The 25,650-nt window shown below is 38.8% G+C and overlaps 1 protein-coding gene across 3 annotated transcripts in view; it reads right to left on the bottom strand.

Moving 5' to 3' along the window:
* FOLH1 (folate hydrolase 1) overlaps positions 1-25,650 on the bottom strand; it is a 54,616-nt gene that overhangs the window by 2,085 nt on the left and 26,881 nt on the right. The window contains exons 7-18 of one of the 3 annotated variants that reach the window (XM_079786869.1): positions 23,660-23,753; positions 20,241-20,339; positions 19,636-19,721; positions 17,486-17,605; positions 15,383-15,465; positions 13,917-13,980; positions 11,266-11,333; positions 8,122-8,213; positions 6,606-6,696; positions 3,242-3,506; positions 2,895-2,976; positions 1,073-1,165 (exon numbers count right to left, since the gene is read on the bottom strand). In XM_079786869.1, the coding sequence (XP_079642995.1) occupies positions 1,073-1,165; positions 2,895-2,976; positions 3,242-3,506; positions 6,606-6,696; positions 8,122-8,213; positions 11,266-11,333; positions 13,917-13,980; positions 15,383-15,465; positions 17,486-17,605; positions 19,636-19,721; positions 20,241-20,339; positions 23,660-23,753 (1,237 nt within the window). The remainder of the gene's footprint in view (positions 1-1,072; positions 1,166-2,894; positions 2,977-3,241; positions 3,507-6,605; positions 6,697-8,121; positions 8,214-11,265; positions 11,334-13,916; positions 13,981-15,382; positions 15,466-17,485; positions 17,606-19,635; positions 19,722-20,240; positions 20,340-23,659; positions 23,754-25,650) is intronic. The other 2 variants (XR_013814331.1, XM_079786870.1) reach the window with 2 other exon arrangements.

The raw sequence follows: 25,650 nt of genomic DNA, 5'->3' as shown, positions 1-25,650 counted from the left end.
TAATTCATTCTGCAATACTTATTAGTAAGACCAACCTGGGGACAGAAATAACTACATCCGTCAAAATTAGAAAGAAAAAAAATGTCAATATTAGAAGAGTAAATTAATGTTATATATTGTATAAATTTAATTATAAATACAGGGATGGGCATAAGTAGGTTTACAGTTGTGAGTACATGAAACACAGTTTATTATTATATTATTACTAGTGGCCTGGTGCATGAAATTTGTGCACGGGGCGGGGGTGTGTGTTTAAAACTGCTTTTGCCCAACCCTGTATATATTCATTTTGTCTTATGTGTATATATATATATAAACACAAATACATTTAAAATGAGAGAAGGGCTAAAATTATACACATCAAGATACAAATACAATTTTATGTCTAACTGATGGATAAGGGGAGATTTTTATTTTCTCCTTGGGACTTTCTGGGTCTTCTAAGTTTCTTATAATGAACATATATTCTTTTACTAGTATAATCAGAAACAAGACACTAAGAAAAAACATACATAGTGATCATCCTACCTAATAAAATAGTAATATGCAAATTGACCGCACATTCGCTACGCCCAAGCCACGCCCACCATCCAAAGCCACACCCACCAGCCAATCAGGGCGAGTATGCAAATTACCCAACAAAGATGGCGGTTAATTTGCATACGCTGAGGGAGGGAGGGGTGAAGACTGAAGACAACTTAGAAGGAAGACGGAGGAAAAGCGGAAAGCAAGATGGCTGCCGGAGGGAAAGCCCAGGCGGGGCAGAGCGGGGCAGAGCGGAGTGGGGCGGAGTGGGGCGGGTGGCAGCGGCGCGGGTGGCAGCGGCGCGGGTGCAGGTGCGACGGCCACAACAGCTGCGGCAGCGGCAGCGCATGCGGCCGCAGTGGCCGCTTGCAAGATTTTTCCTGCAAATGGGCTACTAGTATGTCATATAAAGAAGAAACAGTATAGTCCCCATATGCTGCATGTATTTTAACTTTTTCTATTTGCTTGCAAAAAATCAATTATGATCATTTTTTCTACAGTGCAAAAAACAGAAATGGAATTTTAATGAGTCATTTTCCCCCCTTACCTATAGAAAGGCCTATCTGGTAGCCCTAAAGGATCAATAAATGCTCGTTCCAGAAACATCAGTTGGTCATTCATCATTCTCAATAACATTAGGCTGAAAAGGAAATGAATACAGTTATAACAACATGAAAATGAGTGCACTAGCTAGCAAACAAAAAATTTAGAACAAAACTGAACAATGCAAATATATTTTAAATTCTTATACTTTCCCATTAAGAACAATATGTAGTTACATTTTTAAAAGTTTACAAAATACTATTTTGATGAGGCTTATAAAACCACAAAAATAGTTATGTGTGCTAATGGGAAAAAATGACAGTAACTTTTAATTATATTGAAATAACAATTAATTGATAAACCCGGGTATTCAAACACCGGCAAGACTTTTTGTGGGTGTTGTTCTTACACTTTGCTGTAGTATTTCTGTTTCTTGAATCTTCTTCTTTTTTAAAAAAATATATATTTTATTGATTTTTTACAAAGAGGAAGGGAGAGGGAGAGCGAGTTAGAAACATTGATGAGCCGAAACCGGTTTGGCTCAGTGGATAGAGCGTCGGCCTATGGACTCAAGGGTCCCAGGTTCGATTCCGGTCAAGGGCATGTACATTGGTTGCGGGCACATCCCCAGTAGGGGGTGTGCAAGAGGCAGCTGATCGATGTTTCTCTCTCATCGATGTTTCTAACTCTCCATCCCTCTCTCTTCCTCTCTGTAAAAAATCAATAAAATATATTTAAAAAAAAAAAAGAAACATTGATGAGCAAGAAACATCAATCAGCTGCCTCCTGCACCCCCACCCCCAACCCCACCAGGGATGTGCCTGCAACCAAAGTACATGCCCCTGACTGGAATCGAACCTGGGACCCTTGAGTCCGCAGGCCAATGCTCTATCCACTGATCCAAACAGGTTAGGGTGAATCTTTTTCTTAAGGAGTCACAGGTTCGATTGAAAAAATACAACCTTATATATCACTATGTTATTTTTGGACTATCTACTCTGATATTTCTATGTATTGATTTTTAAGATTTTTTTATTGATTTTCAGAGAGAAAAGAAGAGGGAGAGGAAGAGGGAAACATCAACCAGCTGCCTTCTGCTACTGGGGATGGAGCACTAAACCTAGGCATATGCCCTGACTTGGAATCAAACCAACAGCCTTTTGGTGCATGGGACTATGCTTAATCCACTGAAAAACTGGCCCTGGCTCTTTCAATGTATTCTTGCATCAATCCCCAAGGATTTGATATGTGTATCATTGTAATATGTTTAATATAAAGATATATTCACCTTCAAATTTCTACCTTAAAAAAAAAACTCCTTAATGTTTTCACATTATTTATTTGCCATCTTAAAAATCTGTTAAAATTACATTTCATTTTTGTGACTTTATACAGAATTAATCCAAAAATAATGGCTTTACAATATTTGTTATTCCAGATAAATAGAATTTTCCCACGTGGAAGTGAAGAAAATAACTCTTTGCGGAGGTAATGACTTTAAGGAGAGGGACAAAGATGGTATGTTCAGGAATAGGAGTCTGGCTGAAGTCTGATGGAGAGAGAGATACTGAAAGCACAAGAGAGAAAGCTGGAGAAGGCTTTGGTCAGGCAGTGAAGGCCCTTCAATGGTCAGCTGGGGACTTTGCACTAATGAGTTGGCAGGGAAGGAGCATCAGCATTTCTCAGCAGCATAGTTGCCACTCAGGATGTCAGAAGTGGGTCTTTCTTTGAGAGATATGGCAGCCCATATGCTTAGAGTGAAGGGACAGAAGCAGCAAAAACTTGCAAAGATATTTTAACACCGAACTCCTTTATGTAGCACATACTTGTTTTTATCCAAGTCTTCCAGTTTCTCGCTGAACTTAGAAGCAATTTCTGTAAAGTTCTTCACTGCAGAAAAGAGTGAGTCTGAAAGAGAAATTGGGACCTAATGGTATTGCTATAACTGAAGCAAAGAGAAAAATAGTGTAAGATGTTCTTTGTATTTTACAAGGTATTAACATTTTGTATATTTCCAGATAAGCACAAGTGAGGAAAATGCATTCATAGACATAAAGAAAATATTTGATCATATAGAACAACAATAAATGAAAAATGGACCTCAGGCATGTCATCATATTTTAGAGATTAACAGAAACATACAGATAATGAATTCTGAAAATGTATAGCATACCAAAGGACACACTGTATGTTTTCATTTCTTGTGGATGTTTCATTGAAATGTTGTAGATTTTGTCAGCATACTTTCTTAAAACCATGGCATAATCTCGACAGTCAAAAGGGAGCACGGCAGAATTGGCTAGTTCAAATACCATCCCTCCTCGAACCTGGGCCACGGCATGGTGATACTTAAAAGTTGGATCATAAAACTTTTCCACCAATTCATAAGTTTCATAAACACTGTGATACAGTGGATAGCTGCTGAATTTGTTTATTGCCTACAAAAGAAAAGCAAAGAACAAAATATATCTCTTGAAAGATAATTTATCATAAAATACATATTTACTATTAATATTAATTAGGCTATTTTGGTCAGTAATGAATACAGGAAAGTATTTAAGTATTTCAATAAGCCACTCATTAACAGGTTAATAGAACATGAAAACCTGTCCCAAGTTTTGACTACAGTAAACCCTCAATTTTATGGAACTTGATTTAACGGACTTTGGATTTAATGGACAAAATTTCCTGTCCCTATGTGATATGTGAAAATTAATATCCTGTTCATTTTAAAACGCTTTTGCCCTAGATTTGCTTATAATTACATTAACAGGTGAATTTTTTGTTATTAAGTCACTGTTAACAAAATTTAGAACATGGGGCATATGTTGAAAAAAAAAAAAGCCCTGTAGCAATTTCGCTGACATAAAGAAATATTACATATATACAACTATAGTCTACATATTTAAGTCCAAGTGTCACCACTCATAAATAATGTTTGAGGAATGATGAGTATGTGATCACACCGCATCCCACACATTAATTGGTTCTGTTGTCACTGGCCTGATTTCTACAGCAGTTTTAAACTTGCTGGCCGATTTTTCATGTACACTAAGCCACCCCCCAGCCTGGTGCATTTGTTTGCTCGTGATGAATGGTGAATGCACGCATTTATGAGAGCTATTCAGTATAAATTTAAAATTATAGTGTCTCTCTCACATCAATGTTTCGCTCTCTCTCCTCACCTCACTCCCTCCCACTCGCTAAGAAAAAAAGAGAAGATACTAAAAATCTTCTTTTATAAAATATCAGAGACAAAGGAACTGGGATCAAATGGCCCAAAATCTCAATAGCAATCCTCAAGGCTGGAAAACAATGAAGCCATGAATTCAAATTTCATGGGGTACAGAATCTTCAACCGAAAATTAATGCCCAGACAAACTACCGAAGAATTGTGTGTGGCATAGATAATGTTTTCAGACATGCGTGGTCTTTAGCTTTCATACACCTTTTTCAAGAAGTGCCTGAAGGATGTGCTTCAAAACAAGTAGAGAGTATACAAGAAAGAGGAGGAAACAAAATCCGGAGCACAGAAGATACAACAGAGGAGATAAATGAAGGTACCCTCAGATTTCTCTGGGAATGGAAATTTCACAGGCAGGAGCTGTGTCCCAGGCAGAGAGAACAGCCAGAGAACCCAGAGGAACCAGAGAACAAACCTTGGGGGATAATGAAATCTGCCACATCACTTGATATGTTTGAATATTTGAAGAGTTTGTGATAAATTAGTTATGGGTACATGGAGGAAAACAATAAAAGTCTCCTAATTCACAAGTATAGTGCCACTATATACTAAGAAATACGTTCAGGATTAAGTATTTGCGCGTTGAGAGTAGAGGTCATATGGGAAAACTGAATGCCTGTCATCCCTAGTAAGAAGTAAATGGATAATACATAAAACTGATCAGTTGGCCCTAGCTGGTATGGCTCAGTGGATAGAGCGTCAGCCTGCGGACTGAGGGGGTCCCATGTTTGATTCTGGTCAAGGGCATGTGCTCTGGTAGTGGGCTCGATCCCCAGTCGGAGGTGTGCAGGAGGCAACCAATCAATGATTCTCTCTCATCATTGATATTTCTATCTCCCTCTCCCTTCATCTCTGAAACCAATAAAAAAATACCATATTTTCCGGCGTATAAGATGACTGGGCGTATAGAAGATTTTCCTGGGTTAAAAAGTCGTCTTATACACCGGAAAATACGGTATATATATCCTATATAATAAAAGTCTAATATACAAATTATCCCTTTGGGCGGTCGTTCAACCAAGAGACCAGGAGACTGGGAGTTTGACCGCTCACTATGATGTGCACTGACTACCAGGGGGCAGTGCAGAAATGGTGGGTATTGTAGACGTGGTGCTGGCAGCGGGCAACAGTGGAGGCGTTGCCGGCCCTGATGGGCCCCGATGAGAGCAGGACTGCAGCAGAATGGTGGAGCAGGTGAGCGAACCAGGCCAAGGTGGGTGCGAATGGGGGCACGATCACCCGCCAATTGTCCTGTGGTGGTGGGGGGTGGAGCAGGTGAGGAGGTGGCACCAGGCCAAGGTGGGGTGCCATGCAGGCTGTGGGGCCACCTAGAGGGATCTCACCCTTGTGTGAATTCGTGCGCTGGGCCTCTAGTATATATCTATCATAATAAAATCATAATATGCCAATTAGAGCAGACAGCCAAACGACCTTCTGGATGTCATTCTAGATGAAGCCATGGTGGCAGGGGCCAAGACAGAGGCAGGAGAGCAGTTAGGGACAACCAGGCAGGCAGGCGAGCAGATTGCGAGAGGGATGTCCGACTGCCAACCCTGTGAGATCAGGCCTAAACTGGCAATTGGACAACCCCCGAGGGTTCCCGGGTTGCAAGAGGATGCAGTCTGGGGTGAGGGATCCCCAACACCCGCTGCCGTGCACAAATTTCGTGCACCGGGCCTCTAGTATATATATATATATATATATATAAAATGATTAGTTGAAAGACAAGCATGTAAGTGGGATAGGAGAACCACTGTTTTTTCATTATCAATTCTTTAAATACTATGTGAGATTTTACAAATTATATATCAATGTTACTTTCAGAAAAGTAAAAACTATAAAATGGTCACTATCATTATCAGCAACAATAAAAAAAAAACTATGACTTGTATTATGCCATTTGTTATTACAACTTTCACGTTTAATGATTGGAGATATAATCAAATAAAAATTCAAATATCTGCAGGTCTTGATATGAGATTGGTTTTGAATGAATATGGGTTGAGAGGAATCAAAGACAATTCCTACATTTCTAGTTTAAATAACTGGGTGAATGCAATACCACTAATGAAATGGAAAATATATTTAAGGAGTACATGGAAGTTCAAATTATAAGGCTCAGGATAGCAGATACAGGAACTGTCCCAGGAGTAGCACTATCTTGACCATTGAGACTTTTCCATTCTGCTTCAAATTCCTCTATTCCTCTAGTGCTTCAGTCACTTTTCTTGATTCAGAATGATTTGTTTAGCTAAAATGTAAATAATCCTGAAGTACTTATGGATAGACTTACCCAATTTTTAGTATACCGTGCTCTTCCTGAAGCAATTCCGAGTCTTAGGAAGAACACCTCAAAATCATTACCAGATCCCAACTTGCTAATCCTTGTAGGGATAAAGTTCAGAATTATTTGAGATTTCTTCATCAAGTACAGATTAAAGATTAATTAAGCATCATTCTTATAGTAAAAGTTAAAATATAATTTTTAAATGTATTACCTTAGACATGTAGAAAAAATTTTTGAGAGAAATATTAGTTTTGACCACAAAATATCTACTCCAAGAGTATTTTGTTAGGTGTCCATTGTTCTTTTGGGTTCCCATTCCAATGAGTGGGACGGGAGGAAGGGGATTATCCCCACATCAACAACAAGCAATTCTTCAGGAAACCAACAAGGGTCCTACCAGTCATCTCAATACTGACACTAGATATCTGGAGATAGCATTAGATTCTGTGGTAGGAAGTTAGACAGACATGAGCAGAGCAAGGTCAGTGGGCTGGGTACAGAAGGTCACCAAGGCAGAAAACCCCAGATGCCCAGTAATGGATAATTGTAGGGTGGGATCTCATTCCCAGGGTGACCTATCCTCCCTTAGCATATGGCTGGTCTTGTGGTTGGGACCTCCTGAGTTTTCTTCCCTAGAGATAACATCTCATCTAGGTCTCACTTGTATTTCAGCTCCAGGCCCAGAAAGGCAGCAAAACAAGACAAGGGATGCCACAGCTGACCTCAGGGCCCAGCTGTATTGAATAATAACCCCTAGTCCTGACCTCGACCAATCAATCAGACCCTGACCCTGAAAGGACACACCTGGAAAGCTGCTGAATATTCTATTGAGATCTCCCCTCAATATTCATTTGTTTTAAAAATTCTCTAACATTTGATAAAGGAAAAGTGATGTTGAGGTTCTCAAATAAAATATTACTATATATTTATGTATTATGTATGTGTATGGGATAATAGTTTTGGTTGTGTAAATAAAATTATGTATGTGTTGGAGATTTTAGGGGAGGAAACCCTGGAGCCTCCCCTAAAATCTCCAACCTTAATATCCTTAGGACTGTGGATCCTTTTTACTCAAATAAATAAATTCTTTGTATATCTTATTACAGTCTAAAATTAATTTTATTTACACAACCAAAACTACAATAGTGTCTATAGTTTTCTTACAGTAACTAAAATATTTGTTAATTGTATGATGTTCAGAAAATAAGATATTTATAGAGTCAGTAGGGGAAATATGAGGGGAATTACTCACAACCATTATAATATTTTATTTACCATGCATATATATTACCTATTCAAAGGGAAAGCATCTCTTGATGGCCTAGAGATTTATCTTCAAACACATACATAGTAATATTTTATTTGAGAACCTCAACATCACTTTTCCTTTATCAAATGTTAGAGAATTTTTAAAACAAATAAATTTTTTATTAATGATTGGGAAAAAAATGTTTTATTTCCAACATAATCCCATACTAAATTCAGTAGAGAGTTTTGTCTCTTTGCTTGTTTGGTTGTTTACCTGGGCATGCCAATGATCTCTGGTGAAGGGCTTTTTTCATTCCAGCTCTCATAGAGAGATCTGCCTTCAAAGCCTTCATCAGGACTTTGGAGCTGCACACGTTAAAAAAAGAGAGGATACTTATGAGTTAGATGTTTTAAAATCTGAATGTCCATTAACCAGGAAATGAATAGCTAAACTATATTCAGCAACACAAGGGAAGTACCCCGGCCACGTTGCTCAGTTGGTTGGAGTGTTGCCCCAACACCAAAAAGGTTTTTCAAGTTTGATTCCTGGTCAGGGCACATACCTATGTTGCAGGTTCAATCCCCCGTTGGGATGCAAACAGGAGGCAACCAATAGATGTTTCTCTCTTCCCCACCTCCCCCCACCCCTCTTCTTTTCTTTCTTTCTAAAATCAATGAACATACCCTAAGGTGAGGATTAAACAAAAACAAAAAAAAACAAGGGAAGCAATTTGTACCTTAGTAGTCATTAAGATTTACAATAATGAGTTTCTGACAATATGGGAAAATGCTCACTACTTATAATATACAAGTGCAACTATTATAAACAATACATGGAATGTATGGAAAAGAGGCTACACATATTATACCAAGCCACTGTATTCAAAGGAATAGTTATATTATGTAAAAAAAAAAAATCTCTTTTTTTAAAATGTATTTTATTGATTTTTTACAGAGAGGAAGGGAGAGAGATAGTTAGAAACATCAATGAGAGAGAAACATCGATCAGCTGCCTCCTGCACACCCCCACTGGGGATGTGCCCGCAACCAAGGTACATGCCCTTGACCTGAATCAAACCCGGGACCCTTGAGTCCGCAGGCCTATGCTCTATCCACTGAGCCAAACCGGCTTCGGCGAATTTATTTCTTTTAATGAATTAAGTGGGCTACTCTCAAAACATTATTTCTCCTCTTATAAAAAAAATGGAAAAGAAGTAAGCTAGTTACGGGAAGGTATTTCTTTTAATATTCTTTTCCAACACGGTAGCTAAAGTCATTAAGTAATATATAACAAAATAAATGCACTAATATTTTCTTTAATTAATTGAGTATATATTGTAATTGTATTAATTCTGGGCTTAAAATACATTTTCTGGTTTTACAGATGAGAACAAAGTAAAATACGACCTATTGTTGAATTCTAGACTCAGAACATGAAATGTGATGGCAAAACCACTTAGCAAATAAACTTTAATTAATGTTCCCTAGTTACTCATAGGTTATTGAACAATATATATGGTATATAATGTTTTTATTTTATATTTAATAAACGTCCTATGTTCTATTTTTCAAGAAATTCTATTTTTAAAAGCCTATAGAGTACCTATGCTGTTTAAGACTTGTTGTGAAGTTCCAGGAATACCAAGTTCAACAAGACACTTTTTAAACTCCCCACTAGTGGGAAATGTAAGTAAGAACATTGAATTCAGTGTGCTTGGTGCTGTAACAGAGGTATGTACGAAGGTCTAAGGCGACATAAATAAATTCGCATAAGTGTGGGGAGAGAGAAGTTATGCTACATCTTAACTTGTAAACTATGAATAAATATAGCAACAAAATAATTTTACTCAAGCTTATAAATTTACAACACTTTGGTATAATGGACAGTATCACTCCATTTATTCTAAGAAATGCAAATATGGAACAGTGTAAAAACGTAAGACTAAATTCTCTGTTTATCACTACAAGTTGAAATGTTGCAATTCACTTTCCCAAAACAAACAAAACAGAATCAAACAAACCCCAAAATTGTCAATCATCACGTCATTTCAAAGTTGACCTAGAGAGTAGTGTTAATGCAATTGTCCCAGTAAACAAATACAGCTGCCATGTGTCCTTAGCATTTACCTTAAGTTACATGAACAGTGGGAGCTCACTGAAATACCCTGTTTCAGATATTTAACATTTTATACACTTTATGGAAATTGATAAAACTGCAGGTAAGTGATGGAGCTCTTAACAACATAAAATGTATTTTTAAAATTAATTTTTTCTAGTCCTGTAGGACATGCTAATTTATAAGATTAAATTCCATGCTTTTGAAACCAAAGTTTAGTGATACTTGTCTTACTTAAAATCCCTACCTGAAGGGAAATATTATATTTTTCTTTTTTGTTGTTAATCCTCACCTGAGGGTATTTTCCACTGATTTTCTAGAGAGAGTGAAAGGGAGGGAGAAAGACAGAGAGAGGAAAAACATCCATGTGAGAGAGACACATCGATTGGTTGTCTTCCTCATACACCGAGTTACTTGCCCTTGACCAGAATCAAACCTGAGACCCTTCAGTCCCTGGGTCAACAGATGCTCTATCAACTGAGTCAAACTGGCTAGGGCATTAAACTTTTCTTGCTAATTACATTTCAATTAGTAATTTTATTAAATGGGCAAGTCTTTTTTTTTTTTTCCCTTTCCAATGCAAATTAGCAGTAACAAGAAAAATCTGCCACTCCAAAAACCCATTCATTTTGACTAACTTCAGGAACAATGGTTTTATGAGGCAGGAGAACTAAAGTGAAGAGTTGCCTGTCCTTTATGGATTCAGGCATCACCTGTCCACAAAGTTTAGTACCTGGAGCTGCAGTCAGCATAAGAGAACTTTAGCTGTCAGCCCAGCCCAGTAGGACTCAGTGGAATGGAGCCAGGTCAGGAAGTCAGGAAAGGGGTACATGTTCTCACCTAGCCTCTTCCCCAAAGTGCTTTGTCCCTAGCAGCCAGCACTTGGTGCGTTTTTAATTATATCCTTCCTCAATCAGAAACTTTGTCTTTCTGCATCCTGGGTTACTTGATATCATTCATTATATTAAGGAGTACAAACCAGTTTTAAAATTAAGGCATTAAACCCCAGAACCAAGTCTCGGTTCAGCTACTAGACAAGTTGTGTAACTTCAGTGGCTAATGCTTTTTAAGCCCCAGTTTTCAAGTGGGGGTGTAGACACGTTGCTTAGGGGTGGTGAGGAGAGAAATGGGATAATGTGTGTAAACATTTTATTAGATGTAATGTCCTATGGAGTGGATATTTGCTATAAGAGGAAAAGAGAAGTTATAAAACAACACAGATGCTTAACATAACAATGGTATCTCAAGACAATAGCATTTGCTGAACTCAGATTTTCTCAAATTATACGTAATTATTTGTACCTCCTTTGTTAGGTTGTATACCAAGCTGTACATCAGTGGAGTACAATCGACTCTCAGAGTGTAGTTTCCTGAAAGACCAGAAGTTTGATTATTTTTTATTTCCTTTTTTATTTTATTTTATTTTATTTTTTTATTCAAAGACCACTCTTAATTCCTTAGTCAAATGATCCTTTTAAAACCTGAGTCCAAGCAAAACTCATCGTCCTCAGTGCCAGAGATGAAGCCACCTCAGGTCACCTGCCCAAACCTTCACCTCCCACTCTGCCCACACAGACTCCTTCTCAGGGTCTTTGTACACACTGTCCCCTCAGCCTGGAACAGTGTTTGGCATTGGAGCTGCAGGACTTACTCTCCCACTTCACTTAGACCTCTGGCCTAATGTCCTGTTTTCTGAAAGGTTACCTCAGAACAAAAAAAGGCAAGAGGCAGAACCATTTATCTGTAATATGAGATCAAAAACCTGTATAAGGTAGTAAGAATGTAGTGGTTAGAAAGATAAAGTTGAAACAGAGCAGGTAGATTTGAATCTCAGTCCCACCCTTGTAAAGATTGTAAATCTGGGTGATTTGGGGAAAGTTACTTAATCCCTTTGAATTTCAGTTCCCTGTTCTGTACAAGAGGGATAACAACATTTACCTCACAGAGTTATTGTGAATATTAAACTTTTATGTATAATGCACTTACGAAAACTACACTGTGGACTTGGGGGAGCTAAATTCTATATATGTTTATGTCATTTGTTCTTAATCCTGACCATGATGGGGAGACAATGCAGCATTTTATTTTATTATTATTATTTTTAAACTATGTTTTTTATTGTTTGTTTGTGGTGTTTTTTTTTTTTAGAGAGAGAGAGAGAAACTTCGATGAGAGAGGAACATCATTGATTAGCTGTCTCCTGCACGACTCCACTGGGGATCAAGCCCACAACCCAGGCATGTGCCCTGACCGGGAATCAAACTGTGACCTCCTGGTTCATAGGTAGATGCTCAACCACTGAGCCATGCCAGGCCAATGTAGCATTTTACAACAGAGAATGACATAATCAGTAAAATCCAATGATTTAAAAATCTGCATTAAAAAGGACAGATGGAATGATAAAAAATAAATTTAAAAAATACATTAAAAATCAAATCTTAAAAAAAGACTAGCAATAAAGAGAACAGTATGCTACTCTGGAAAAAATATATGGAGTATTTATTCTGTGTGGCAAAGTGTCTCATCTTACTATGTGTTTTTAAGTAAGGATAATAATAATACAAGCTAACATTTTTTGAAGATTCACTCTGTGCAGGACAAAAGTCTAGGAGGTTTGCAAATATAAGATACTTTGCCCTCACAAGAGCCTTTAAGGTATGTGCTTTTAGTAACTCCATACACAGGTGAGAAAACTGAGACACAGAAAGTAAGTGACAATGTGAGGTCACACAGCTAGGAAGTGGCGGTGACAGGAAGAGGGCCAGGCGCTTAGCCATGAACCTAAGATGAGGAGGAAAGGATAACTGAAATGCACTGTGTAGACTAAGTTAGGAGACACTGTAGCTCACACATGTGAACAAAGAAGATAATGTAAAGGCCAACATGCCTCCATCAAAAGGGGTTGAGGGCAGAGTGAAAACGGTGAAGGGGCTGAGAGGTACAAATTGGCAGTTACACCGAAACCGGTTTGGCTCAGTGGATAGAGCATCGGCCTGCGGACTGAAGGGTCCCAGGTTCAATTCCGGTCAAGGGCATGTACCTTGGTTGCGGGCACATCCCCAGTGGGAGGTGTGCAGGAGGCAGCTGATTGATGTTTCTCTCTCATCGATGTTTCTAACTCTCTATCCCTCTCCTTTCCTCTCTGTAAAAAAATCAATAAAATATATTTAAAAAACAACAACAAAAAAAACAAATTGGCAGTTACATAATAGTCATGGGATGCAAAGTATAGCAAGGGAACGTAGTCAATTACATTGTACTAACTATGTATGGTGCCAGATGGGTACCAGACTTATTGGGGGGTCCACGTGGTAAGTTATATAAATGTCTAATCACAGTATGTTCAAACTAGTAGTGAATATCAACTGTAATTGAAAAACATTTTTAAATAAATAAAAATGAACATCCATTAGTCTGGGAACAACAAGAACAAAATCATACCTTTTGTGCTACCGCATTCGAAAACCATTGAAATCTTTAGTTCCATGATCCACCTATTCATTTAACAGGTATTTACTGAAGTCCTACTCTATACAAGGTAATCTGCCAGATGAAATGAAGCAGAGTGCGGCTTTCCCAAATTAGCTCTCTGGGGCTCACAGCTGCGGTGAGTCAGGAGCAGGAGCCTGACAAAGCAACAGCAGATGCCCTAACCCCGTGGTCGGCAAACTCATTAGTCAACAAAGCCAAATATCAACAGTACAACGATTGAAATTTCTTTTGAGAGCTGAAAACTGAATTCTGCGCATCGGCCACGAAGTTTCAATCGCACTGATATTTTGTGGAAGAGCCACACTCAAGGAGCCAAAGAACTGCATGTGGCTCGCGAGCCGCAGTTTGCTGACCATTGCCCTAACTACATGCCAGTCAATTTGCCTTTCTTATTAGTGTATGAACTAAACTGCTCCTACTTCTGTGATCCCATATTTTCCTATGAGACCAATGATATTCACCTTCTATAGAAGAATCTGCGTTAATATAGGCCACACCACGCTCCTGAAGGAGTCTGGAATTCTCCTATAATATGAAAGAATAAAAATCATAAACATACAGCCATACCTTCCCCCTTAAAAAATGCACATTCCATTAAATGTGTGCAGGTTTCTGAATTGAACTGGCCCAAATTATCCACAAATTTGACATATAAGATTATCAAAATTATTTGTTTGAAAGAATTTAAATAAAAAATATTGGTAAGAATAACAAAACATTTTTAAGGCTAAAATGTAAGCTAAGACTGTCCACATTCTTAATTTGGTAAAAGGAAAGGAAGTTGATTTCTTAACCATAGTATAGTTTATCCCTCAAGAAATTCTCTTAGTAAATATGAATGACATAAGAGATCCTTTCAGTGGAAGTCTTCTCATGAATATCTCATTATTTAAGTACAAAATCTTGTTATTTCAAATATACCTGTTAAAAATATGTGAATATCAATGTCCTCTACCTTGAAATATGAAGTTCTCCTGTAAAATGCCACCACCTATTGGTCAACATTGACCATTGCAATTTAAAAAAAAGGAAGTGTAGCAGTTTCTTTTGAGACATCAAATGATTCTGAATCTCTTAAATATGCAATTTCCTAAGCATCTCGAATATAAGAAAGAAAACAGAAAAAAAATGCAACTCCACGTGATGAAAACAGTTTGAAAGAGACAAATCATAATCTTAACATATTTAGGCTCTTCCTGATGCCAGCATAAACTTTCTTGTCTACAGAAATACTACTTTTATTTTTCCCCCAAAGAAAATTGAAGGTTACAGGTCTTCCCATAATTTATGGAGCATAATAGGAGCCCAATAAATATTGATTATATGACTTGAAGTGAATGGAATCAGTGTCAACTTTGCATATATTTATAGCTAATGCCTATTACACAAAGCCAACAATACATGCAAGTAAAAATTACTTTCCAAGGGGCCACATAAATATTATGTGGTGGGACTTTATGCTTCACTCTTAGCATGATTTAATTCAGAGTAGGTCATTATGATTTAGGGAAGATAATTTAGCATGATTTAATTCAGAGTAGATCATTATGATATAGAGAAGATAGCTGTGAAAGATATACCTTACTACACAAGCTCAGGGGTTATTTCAATGTGCTTAGCTTTAAGAGCTAATTTGGAAAAGGTAATAGAAACATGGTATCTTATTTTGCTGTTTGGTTTCTAGTGAATTTACTTAGTTCCTATCACACTTGCAGAAAATAAAGTTATTTTGACAACAGACATTAACTGGCTCTGAAATGTCCACATGGAACTTAGTTCTTTGGTGACAGAGATATTTTTATTGTTGATTTTTGAACACAGATATATTGCTTCACTGGATTCACATGTTATGTTGACATCCTTGAGAATTAAGTTCGAACTGCTGTCTCATTATGAAAATATATGTTGTAGCAAACCATCCACTAACCTCTGCCCACTCGGTAGAACCAAGAAGACCAAATTCTTCTGCATCCCAGCTTGCAAACAAAATTGTTCTTCTAGGCCTCCAGCCTAAAATAGTATGTATATACATATAAATGCTGAAAAAATGCAAACTTTCTCCAACATTGCCAAGCCCAACAGGAAAAACAACAACAAACAAAACCATGGATTGTTTAGGTTTATAAAGATTGGCCGAGCATAGGAAACCACCTGTGACCCGAAGCTGCCTCGAGCAGAAGAAGAGAGTGCTGGATGTGATCTGTGTTTAGAGACCAGATACAACAGAGAAAATCCTTGACAGCTCTTCCTGTTTGTTGTTCTGTCATCATGTGATTGTTCAGTGTCAGCTGGTTGTATGATCTCACTTAACTGTGCCAGGATTCCTCAACAGAAGCTCAGTTAACAATGCCAATGTCTGTGGCTACTAAAACCTATATAAAATTCAACAGGAAGATGATATGGCTTGGAGTAACACTGGTGTGAAAGAAAGATCTTATGTCAAACCCTGGTTCTTTCACTAACTAGCAGTATGACCAAGGGAAAGCCATTCAAACTTACTAAGCCTCTGTTTCTTCATTGGTACGCCAGGAATAACAAGGTAAAGATACTACTTGATTGTTGGAAGGATTAAATGATTAGTATTTATAAATATAGCACTTAATAAGTGATCCACAAAAGGTAAGCGTCCACTATTTTAGTAACTATTTCATTTGTGCTTATTCAGAAGATGTATCCCTATATGAGTTGAGTTCAGTGTTTCATTTTTGTCAGGTTTCTTAATAGCATCATTCAAATTTCCTTTAATATTATTCTTCATCTTTGCATTCTTTGGCATGCTCTAGAACGATCCCAGTGATGTTTTGTACTTAACATGAGAAATCTTACAAAATCATAAAAGCTTTTGTAATAATGTTAAACACTACAGAATTCATAAACTATGCAAATTCAGGTCTCCATAATTTTGTTTTCTAAAAATATAACATAGTTGTGTGGAAAAAAAAATAAAGCACCTTTACACTTTATTTTAAAGAGAGACATCATGGTTTTGTGGACTGGTAGCCAGAAATTTGAGTTTAAGCCCTGGTTCTCTGTCTTTGCCACACACTAGCTATAGAACCTTGAGTGAGTTCCCTAATTCTGTAAACCTTGGTTATCTTCATTGTAAAGTGAGAATAGAAATAAGTAGGTTAACTTCTCCCTGGTGGCTATGAGTTCCAAATAGATAGCACATGTGAAAGCACCATTTCTCTGAGAAAATAAGTATCATGCAAACTTAACATATTTTTTTACTGTTGTTTTCTTGTTGCTAAAAAAAAAAAAAAAAAAAAGGATCACATTTACAGCCCCAAGACACCTTGTTTGCAGGGTCAGTAAACAGAGTGGACTTTCTGCTGTCATTGTATAGTAATTATTTTAAAAAGCAACTATTTAAACTAAACTTTATTTGGATTTTATATGAAGATTTAAAATGACGAAATAATGGTGCTAAGAATATAAACCTAAATTCTGGAGAGCAATCCAAAGATTGGGGTTTACGAATATGCAGATATTGAATTTTTGACAGTATCTCATTAGTCGAGAAGACCAGTATTTTCCTGAATAAGGTTCGATCTCCTCAGTTACTTAGTACACTTGATCTGAGGTGTGAGGCTGGAAGAACCCAGGAACTTCCGCTCACAATTCCCAGGCCAGGAAGCTTTGGCTTATGACCTAATTCTGGTGTGTACTCTTCCGTGAGGAAAACCATCTCCATCTTCTTAGTTGCTAAGAGCAACCACTTACGGTGTAATTCCTTTATTTCAGATTATAGCTTAATATATAAATATCAATAAAGTAAATATTACTATACAAATGCAAGCATGAATAAGCAATATAACTAACTAACCAACATAAGTAATATAGCCCAGTTCATTGAAAGCTATCCTGTGCTACTGCTAAGTACTCTATGCTACTCAGATGACATAGTCTGCGTGTATCCTGTCAGTTCACCCTTCATACAGATCTATGAGGTGACATTTTTACACTCAGTCAACAGGGAACTAAGCTGAGACTCAAAGAAGTAGGCATTTTTACTCTTCACTTACATTACCTTCTTTTTTCAGAATTCCAAAACTCCTCACAATTTCGTGAACAACAGCTGCTCCACTCTGAGGGTCAATGCCACCAAACACCCATGAGTCACGGTGACCTCCAAGAATGACATATCTGTCTAAAAAGCATCATTGCAAAATTACTTGTCATTCCAAGTCGGTAACAAAGCACATTGCAAATGATTCCAGAGCATCTGATCACAGAGCATCAAGACTCAAAGGAAGCGCTGGCAGGGTAGCTCAGTTGGTTAGAGCATTGTCCTGATACATCAAGGTTTCCGGTTCAATCCCCAGTCAGGGCACATACAAGAATCAACCAATGAATGTGTAAATTGTGTAAATCAGTAGAACAACAAATTGATGTTTCTCTCTCTCTGTCTCTCTTTCTCAAATCAATAAATTAAATTTTAAAGAAAGACTCAGAGGAAGATAGCAAGGTTCCTGAACACATGTGTAAACACATAATGTATTTTGTTCTGATTTTTATGTATGAAGAAAATATGAGTGATAAGCAAATGTATAGTATTATAGTAATTATAAGTATATATGTAATGATAATTAAGTATAAATTATCCTATTCACATCTTTACATAATTCTCTTTTACTCCTCTTTTACCTACTTAGCACTGCTTCCAGTATTTTCAGATTAAGAGAACACAGTGGCTGAATACCAAGTCCTCCACTTCCTACTCCTTCTATTTATTTTCAAGATTCAGGTCAAAGATTTCCCCCCTTTATGAACCATTCCTAGTTTCCATGGGAAGAGGGAATTGCTTCCCTACCCAGCCCTGGGGGCAATCTTTTCATATCTGTAAAAGTATTTACCACACTTAAATGTATGTCCCCCCCTCCCAGCCATAAGCTCCTTGTTCCCAGGTGATGTCTTTTTATTTTTATTTTTTTAATCCCACCATCCCCGATGCTTAGCATAGAGCTGGTAAAAAATAGGTACTCAGTAAAATTAAACAAATAGCCAGTTATATATTGTTTAGTTTTCATTGGAGCATATCAACATTCTTGATCATTGAAGAAAAGCACTGGCTGCTTATAAGAAAGATATACAATTTAATTAGATCTGTTTTGGTAAAAAATATACAACCCAATAATTTTTAAGGAACTGGAACATTAATATATTTTTACAAAATATATTAATCCTCAGATCATCTGAAATCCTTTGGAAAGCATGTATCTATATATTTGATCAACTTCAATTTTTTTTATTATATTTTATTGATTTTTTACAGAGAGGAAGGGAGAGAGATAGTTAGAAACATCGATGGGAGAGAAACATCGATCAGCTGCCTCCTGCACACCTCCTACTGGTGATGTGCCCGAAACCAAGGTACATGCCCTTGACCGGAATCGAACCTGGGACCCTTCAGTCCGCAGGCCGATGATCTATCCACTGAGCCAAACCAGTCAGGCTCAACTTCAATTTTTTAAAAAATTATTAATTCAAAGTTACTTTAATTTTCTGAGTGCTATCTTTTTAAAGAGATTTTTTAATTGATTCATATAGAGGAAGGGAGAAGGAGAGACAGAGAAACATTAACCATTTGCACTAGCTTGCTTTTTTCTCGATTCCTTTATTTTAATGCTAACCATGTCCAGTCACACTGGACATCCGAGTGCAAAAGGTTAATGTGAGAGTGAAACATCAATCAGCTGCCTCCTGCACGCCCTCTGCTGGGGATTCAACCCCAAACCCAGGAATGTGCCCTGACCAGGAATCAAACCAACTGAACCACACCAGCCAGGGCTCTAGTGCTCTTTTGTATAGATATTTATAGTTATCATGAAGATATTTACCCATGCAAAACTATGTGGTAAACAAATCCAGAAAACACCTAAAATCCATCTCTCCCTGAGCTTCCTCCCTTGATCTTCCAAAGAGTGCACACTTTATCAACCTAGCCCCACCATTCACTTCTCTCTCTCTCTCTCTCTCTCTCTCTCTCTCTCTCTCTCTCTCTCTCTCTAACAACATATATCACAGTACAAAATCACCTCATATCTATGATTTTGTATTTATATGAGTTCCATTAGGGCAAAGAGTTGCTTTGCTTTGCTCACCCGATAGCACCAAAGCTTGGAGCAGTAATACCTGGCAAAGAAAAGTTGCTCATTTGCTACATGCTGATTAACTTACCTGGCTCCACTGCTCCTCTGAGAGTTCCAATCACATTGTAAATTCTTGTCACTTTATTGTTGGAATGGATGTGCATCTTGACTTTTCTAATGCAAACATAAAGAACACATTCAAAAATTACTGGTTAACAGATTACCACCCACAATTTTTAAATCTTACGTTATTGTTTAAAAGATTTCTAAAGGCACGCAGGCAAAAATTACATTGGCCACCTGTCTGACTATAATGATGTAAGTGTAGTTTCTTCAACCTGTGATTTTGTTTCCTGCTGATACTAGATAGGTCTTACTTTTTTAAATCATCCTCTATAATTGCTTATTTTTTTAAAATATTTTTTATTGATTTTTTACAGAGAGGAAGGGAGAGGGATAGAGAGCTAGAAACGTCGATGAGAAACATTGACCAGCTGCCTCCTGCACACCCCCTACTGGGGATGTGCCCGCAACCAAGGTACATGCCCTTGACCGGAATCGAACCTGGGACCTTCCAGTCCGTAGGCCGACGCTCTATCCACTGAGCCAAACCGGTTTCGGCTATAATTGCTTATTTTTTAATGAAAAAAAAAAAGAGGTGTCCTCCCCCTAAAATAAAAAGAGTCTCTTAACTGTGTAGAGAAGTTTCCAATAAAGCCAGGTCCAACATTGTAGGGCACTTTGAGACTTCCTTTCCAACTGCTGTCCGGAGGTGCTGTTCCACCCATTTTTCTGTTGAACACAAAAAGTATTAATAGCTGGAGGTAATTTTGAAGTTGCAAGTTAAAGTGTCAATAAACTTGCTTTCTTAAGTGTCTGTTCATAATAGTTTCTATGAGTCAGCAATAGTGCTTTGCAGATAATATGCCATTTCACTTTTTACTGCAGTCCTGGTCAGTATGGCTCAGTTGGTTGGTCATCTTCCTGTGCACTGGAAGGTTATTGGTTCGATTCCCAGTCAAGGCACATGCCTGGGTTTTGGCTTGATCCCTGTAGGCGGGAAGGGGTGTGCAGGAGGCAGCCAATGGATATTTGGCTATCACATCCATGTTTCTCTCTCCCTTCCTTACCCTCTCTCTCTAAAAAATAAATTTAAAATCTTAAAAGAAATAAATCCTTACTACAACTCTTATGAAGTCAGTGCTATCATCTCCACTTCACAGATGAGGAGCCTGAGGCTTAGATTAGGTAACACAGCAAAGTCATACATTACTATGTTACATACAAACCATCAAATAACATGAGTGGTCATTTTTACATTGGCAAAAAAGCATAATCAACAGTCAAAATAGAAAAGAATTAAGTATGCAAAAATGTTATATTAAGCAGGTGAAGAAGAATATATACACATGCTTGGTTATACATAAAATATTTCTACAATGATATATTCTACATTAATAACATTGAATACCTTGGGGTGGAAATGGGTAAAAGGGAAACTTCTTCCTGTATACCCCTTTTAATTTTGAACTGTGTCAATGTATTTCCATTTACATAATTTCAATCACACTATACATTGTTTTGAAATCTATCTTTCCCTTAATAGTATAGCATATGCATGTTTCTATATCAGTAAGTATTCCTGTACAATGTGTATTTTAATGGCTTCCAGTACTATCATAGCCTGTGATATATTTGACTACTTATCAATCATTGAAGATTTGTGTAGTTTATAGTTTTCCATTATCAGAAGTAATTCTAAAATCGCTTTCATTTTATTCACTTTTATCTTTTAAATACCAGGAATATTTAGACTTTATAAACATATTTAGACAAAAGCATAATCTATGTTGCCCTAAAAATCTGTGTCCAACCCTGAATCCTAATCCATGTGGTAAAGCTAAGATCCTATCTAATAAAAGAGTAATATGCAAATTAACCATCACTCCGCTACACCCACCAGCCACGCCCACCAGCCAAATCAGAGCGAGTATGCAAATTAACCCCAACCAAGATGGCTGCAGCCACAGAGAGCAAGAAGGAGGCTTGGGTTTCCCTGGCAATGGAGAAAGCCAAGCTTTCCACAGACCCTGGCTGGCCCAGGCCTCCACTCAAGGGTACAAAGTTTCAATTATAGAAGGTAAATAAATTCCAACAGAAATGGCGGTAGCCACTGAGCTGGAAGAGCAGGAGGCTAGGGTTGCCTCCGGCAATGGAGGAAGCCAAGCTTCTGCAGCCCTGGCCAGCTCAGGCCTTCATTCCAGGCTACAAAGTTTCAATTATAGAAGATACATAAATGGCTGCCGCCACAGAGTGAGCAGGCTTGGCTCCGCTCCAGGCTACAAAGTTTTAATTGTAGAAGATAAATAAATTCCAGATACTAGGGCTTCCGCTTGGGTCGCCGGAGGGCATGGCTGGCCTGCAAACCACCACAGGCCCCTCGCCCAGGCCACCCCACACCCTAAGGGAACCCCCACCTTGATTCAGGGCAAACCAGCTGGCCCCCACCCACGCACCAGGCCTCTATACTATCTAATAAGATTGTAATATGCAGATTGACCATCACTCCAACACACAAGATGACTGTCCCCATGTGGACACAAGATGGCCACCACAAGATGGCCAGCAGGAGAGGGCAGTTGGGAGGCACCAGGCCTGCAAGGGAGGGCAGTTGAGGGCGATCAACCCTACAGGGGAGGGCAGTTAGGGTTGACCAGGCCAGCAGAGGAGGGAAGTTGTGGGCAAACAGGCTGGCAGGGGAGGAGTTAGGCATCAATCAGACTGGCATGGGAGTGGTTAGGGGGTGATCAGGCTGGCAGGCAGAAGCGGTTAGGGGCAATCAGGAAGGCAGGCAGGCAAGCAGTTGGGAGCCAGCAGTCCTGGATTGTGAGAGGGATGTCCGACTGCCCGTTTAGGCCCGATCTCACCGGGATTGGGCCTAAACGGGCAACTGGACATCCCTCGAGGGGTCCCAGATTGGAGAGGGTGCAGGCTGGGCTGAGGGACCCCCCCCCCCCCCCACCGTGCACAAATTTCGTGCAGTGGGCCTCTAGTAAAAAGATAAAAGGACCTGGGTACTATTATTTAATGTGCCCTTAAATTGGAGAGATCCTGCCAATTCTCTGATGTAAAAATGAAGGCACTCCTCACCTGTAAAAAATGAAGGCACTGCACTAAGTTATATAGAGTTTTATTATAGTCCCTAAAATAAAATGATCAAGAATGTCTTGAACTCAAAGACACTAGGGACCACAGTGTCTGACTAACTGTCCAGACACTGTGGTTTCTAGCAATTCTACTTTCAGAAGTCAGTGTTCTCTCCAGTCCTAAAGGATAAGGAAGAACAAGGGACATCCAGACACGAGAAAGCAGGGTGAGAAAGGGGAAAGAGTCCCAACGCCAGATTAAGCAATAACACATTTGGAGGTATTTCAATAATGAAAACATAGGGGGAAGAGGAACAGAAAGGAAAACAAAATGGAAATTGTTATCAGTGAGTTATTCCAGGTCCTCAAGAAGTAGACATAAGAGGATTAGATGAGTAGGAGATTTATTAGTGGAGAGACCTCTGAGGAAAATAGCAAGGGATGTATGGAAGACTGAGAAAGCCATTGGACTCCTATGAAGGTCTGATATGGGGTAAAAAGAAAGAGAAGAAGAAAAGAGTGCTGGGTGGGTGGTGGCATCAAGTTGAGCAAGGATGTTGGGGAGTCCTCGGCCAAAATTTCTCATCAGAAGGGTCCGGTGCTTTCCATAATGGGCCTGGTTTAGCATCCCTGAGGCCCTCAGGCGATGACTGGGAGCAGCTGTGGGAAGCGTGGCCCTGACACAAACAGGGTGATGCATTTCAAGGCACAGTGGCTGGAGCAATTGATCAGTTATGCTCCCTGCATTTGGAGATCTGAAAGGCTCATTTTCACAGCTGTCACACAGGACATACTGATATGTAAAGTAAATTCCAGAACAGAACGATTATTCTATAAAATGGTGATAAAATTAAGTGTTTCACCCACCTCAGAGGATTTCAATATCAAATAATGGAGATAAAAGTTAAAAGTTGAAGATTACCAATAAAGAGAAGTACTCCATCTGATTGTTTCTTACAAACTTACTCCAGGAGCTTCTGTGCATCAAAGTATCCAATCGGATGAACGGGAATACTTGGAAGGCCCACAGCCTCTGGGATTTCACGTCGATAAGCATATTCTGAAAGAATAAAAAGTCAGTCCTTTTCAAAATATTTTCTGTAAGTCATGTTAAACATATTTTCATATTGCATCTACTGGAATTGTTGAAATAAAAAGACAGGCAATTTCAAACGTTAGCCAGAATGCAGAGCAGCGGAAACTCTCATACAGTGCTTGTGAGAGTGTAAAATTGTGCAGTCACATTGGATAACTCTTTTGAAAAGCAATTTTAAACAGAAATGTGCACTATAGCACAGGATTTCTGTTTCTCAAAAAGATGAAAACATATCATATCTCCATGAAAAGACTCATGCAAACTGCTTATAATAGCCCATTTATCTTAGCCAAATACTGGACACAGTCCAGGTGTCAGTCAATAGGAGAATGAATAAATGATCTGTAGTATAGCCCCACAATACAATGCTACTCAGTTATTAAAAGGAAGAAATTACTGCCCTGGCCAGTGTGTTCAGTGGTTAGAGCATCAGCCTGCCCACCAAAGGGTTTCGGGTTTAATTCCTTACCAAGAGCATGAACTTGTGTTGTGGGTTCCAACGCCAGTCCCTGTCAAGGTGCATGCAGGGGGCAACCAATGTGTCTCTCTCACATAGATGTTTCTCTTTCTCTCCCCTTCCCTCCCTTCAACTCTTTCTAAAACTCAATGTAAAAAAATATCCTTGGGTGACGATTAATAACAAAAAAAGAACAAATTACTAATATAACATGGATAAATCTCAAATCATTATACTGAGTAAAAGCAGCAAGGCATAAAAGAATACATACTGTTTTATTCATTTTATATTAAGCCCCCAACCAGGCAAACTAACCAATAGTAACAGACATCAGAAAGTGGGTGCTACTGAGTGTGCAGTAAAAACAACCAGAACTTTCTGAACTCATGGAAGTGCCCTATATTTTATATTGAGTAACATAGATATACACAATTTTTATCATTTATTGAACTGAACTCTAAAGATCTGTGAATTTTAGTGCTTGTAAACTCAACTTCAAAATAGAAATGTACATTCTGTCATTTCTTTAGATTAAAAAATAGTAAAAGCAATTTTTCTTTTTTTCCCCCCAAAATTTTAAATTATCTACTAAGAACTTCACATGATTGCAAAATCTTTTCTTTTTATGGGTAAAATGACAATATGTCACATGACATTTGTTTTAAAATTCTCTAGAGCAATAACAATAAACCCTATCTAATAAAAGAGTAATATGCAAATTGACCATACCTACGCTACACCCACCAGCCATGCCCACCAGCCAATCAGGAGTGAGTATGCAAATTAACCCAACCAAGATGGCTGAAGCCACAGAGCGAGCAGGAGGCTTGGGTTTCCCCGGCAATGGAGGAAGCCAAGCTTTCCGCACACCCAGGCTGGCCCTGGACTCCACTCAAGGCTACAAAGTTTCAATTATAGAAGATAAATAAATCCCAGATACCAGGGCCTCCGCTTGGGTTGCTGGGGGGCATGGCCAGCCTACAAACCACCACAGGCCCCTCGCCCAGGCTGCCCCATGCCCCAAGGGAACCCCCACACTGATCCAGGACAACCTTCAGGACAAACCAGTTGGCCCCTACCCATGCACCAGGCCTCTATCCTATCTAATAAAAGAGTAATATGCAAATTGACCATCACTCCAAAACACAAGATGGCTGCCCCCATGTGGACACAAGATGGCTGCAACAAGATGGCCAGCAGGAGAGGGCAGTTGAGAGGGACCAGGCCTGCAAGGGTGGGCAGTTGGGGGTGGTCAAGCCTGCAGGGGAGGGCAGTTAGGGGTGACCAGGCCAGCAGAGGAGGGAAGCTGGGGGCAACTGGGCCTGCAGGGAAAGGCAGTTGGGGGAGGAGGGGGGACCCAGGCCTGCAGGGGAGAGCAGTTATGGCTGACCAGGCCTGCAGGGG

Source organism: Cnephaeus nilssonii (genome assembly GCF_951640355.1).
Source record: "Cnephaeus nilssonii genome assembly, chromosome: 13".
Classification (NCBI taxonomy): domain Eukaryota; kingdom Metazoa; phylum Chordata; class Mammalia; order Chiroptera; family Vespertilionidae; genus Cnephaeus; species Cnephaeus nilssonii.
This window is presented reverse-complemented; position numbering and strand designations above follow the sequence as displayed.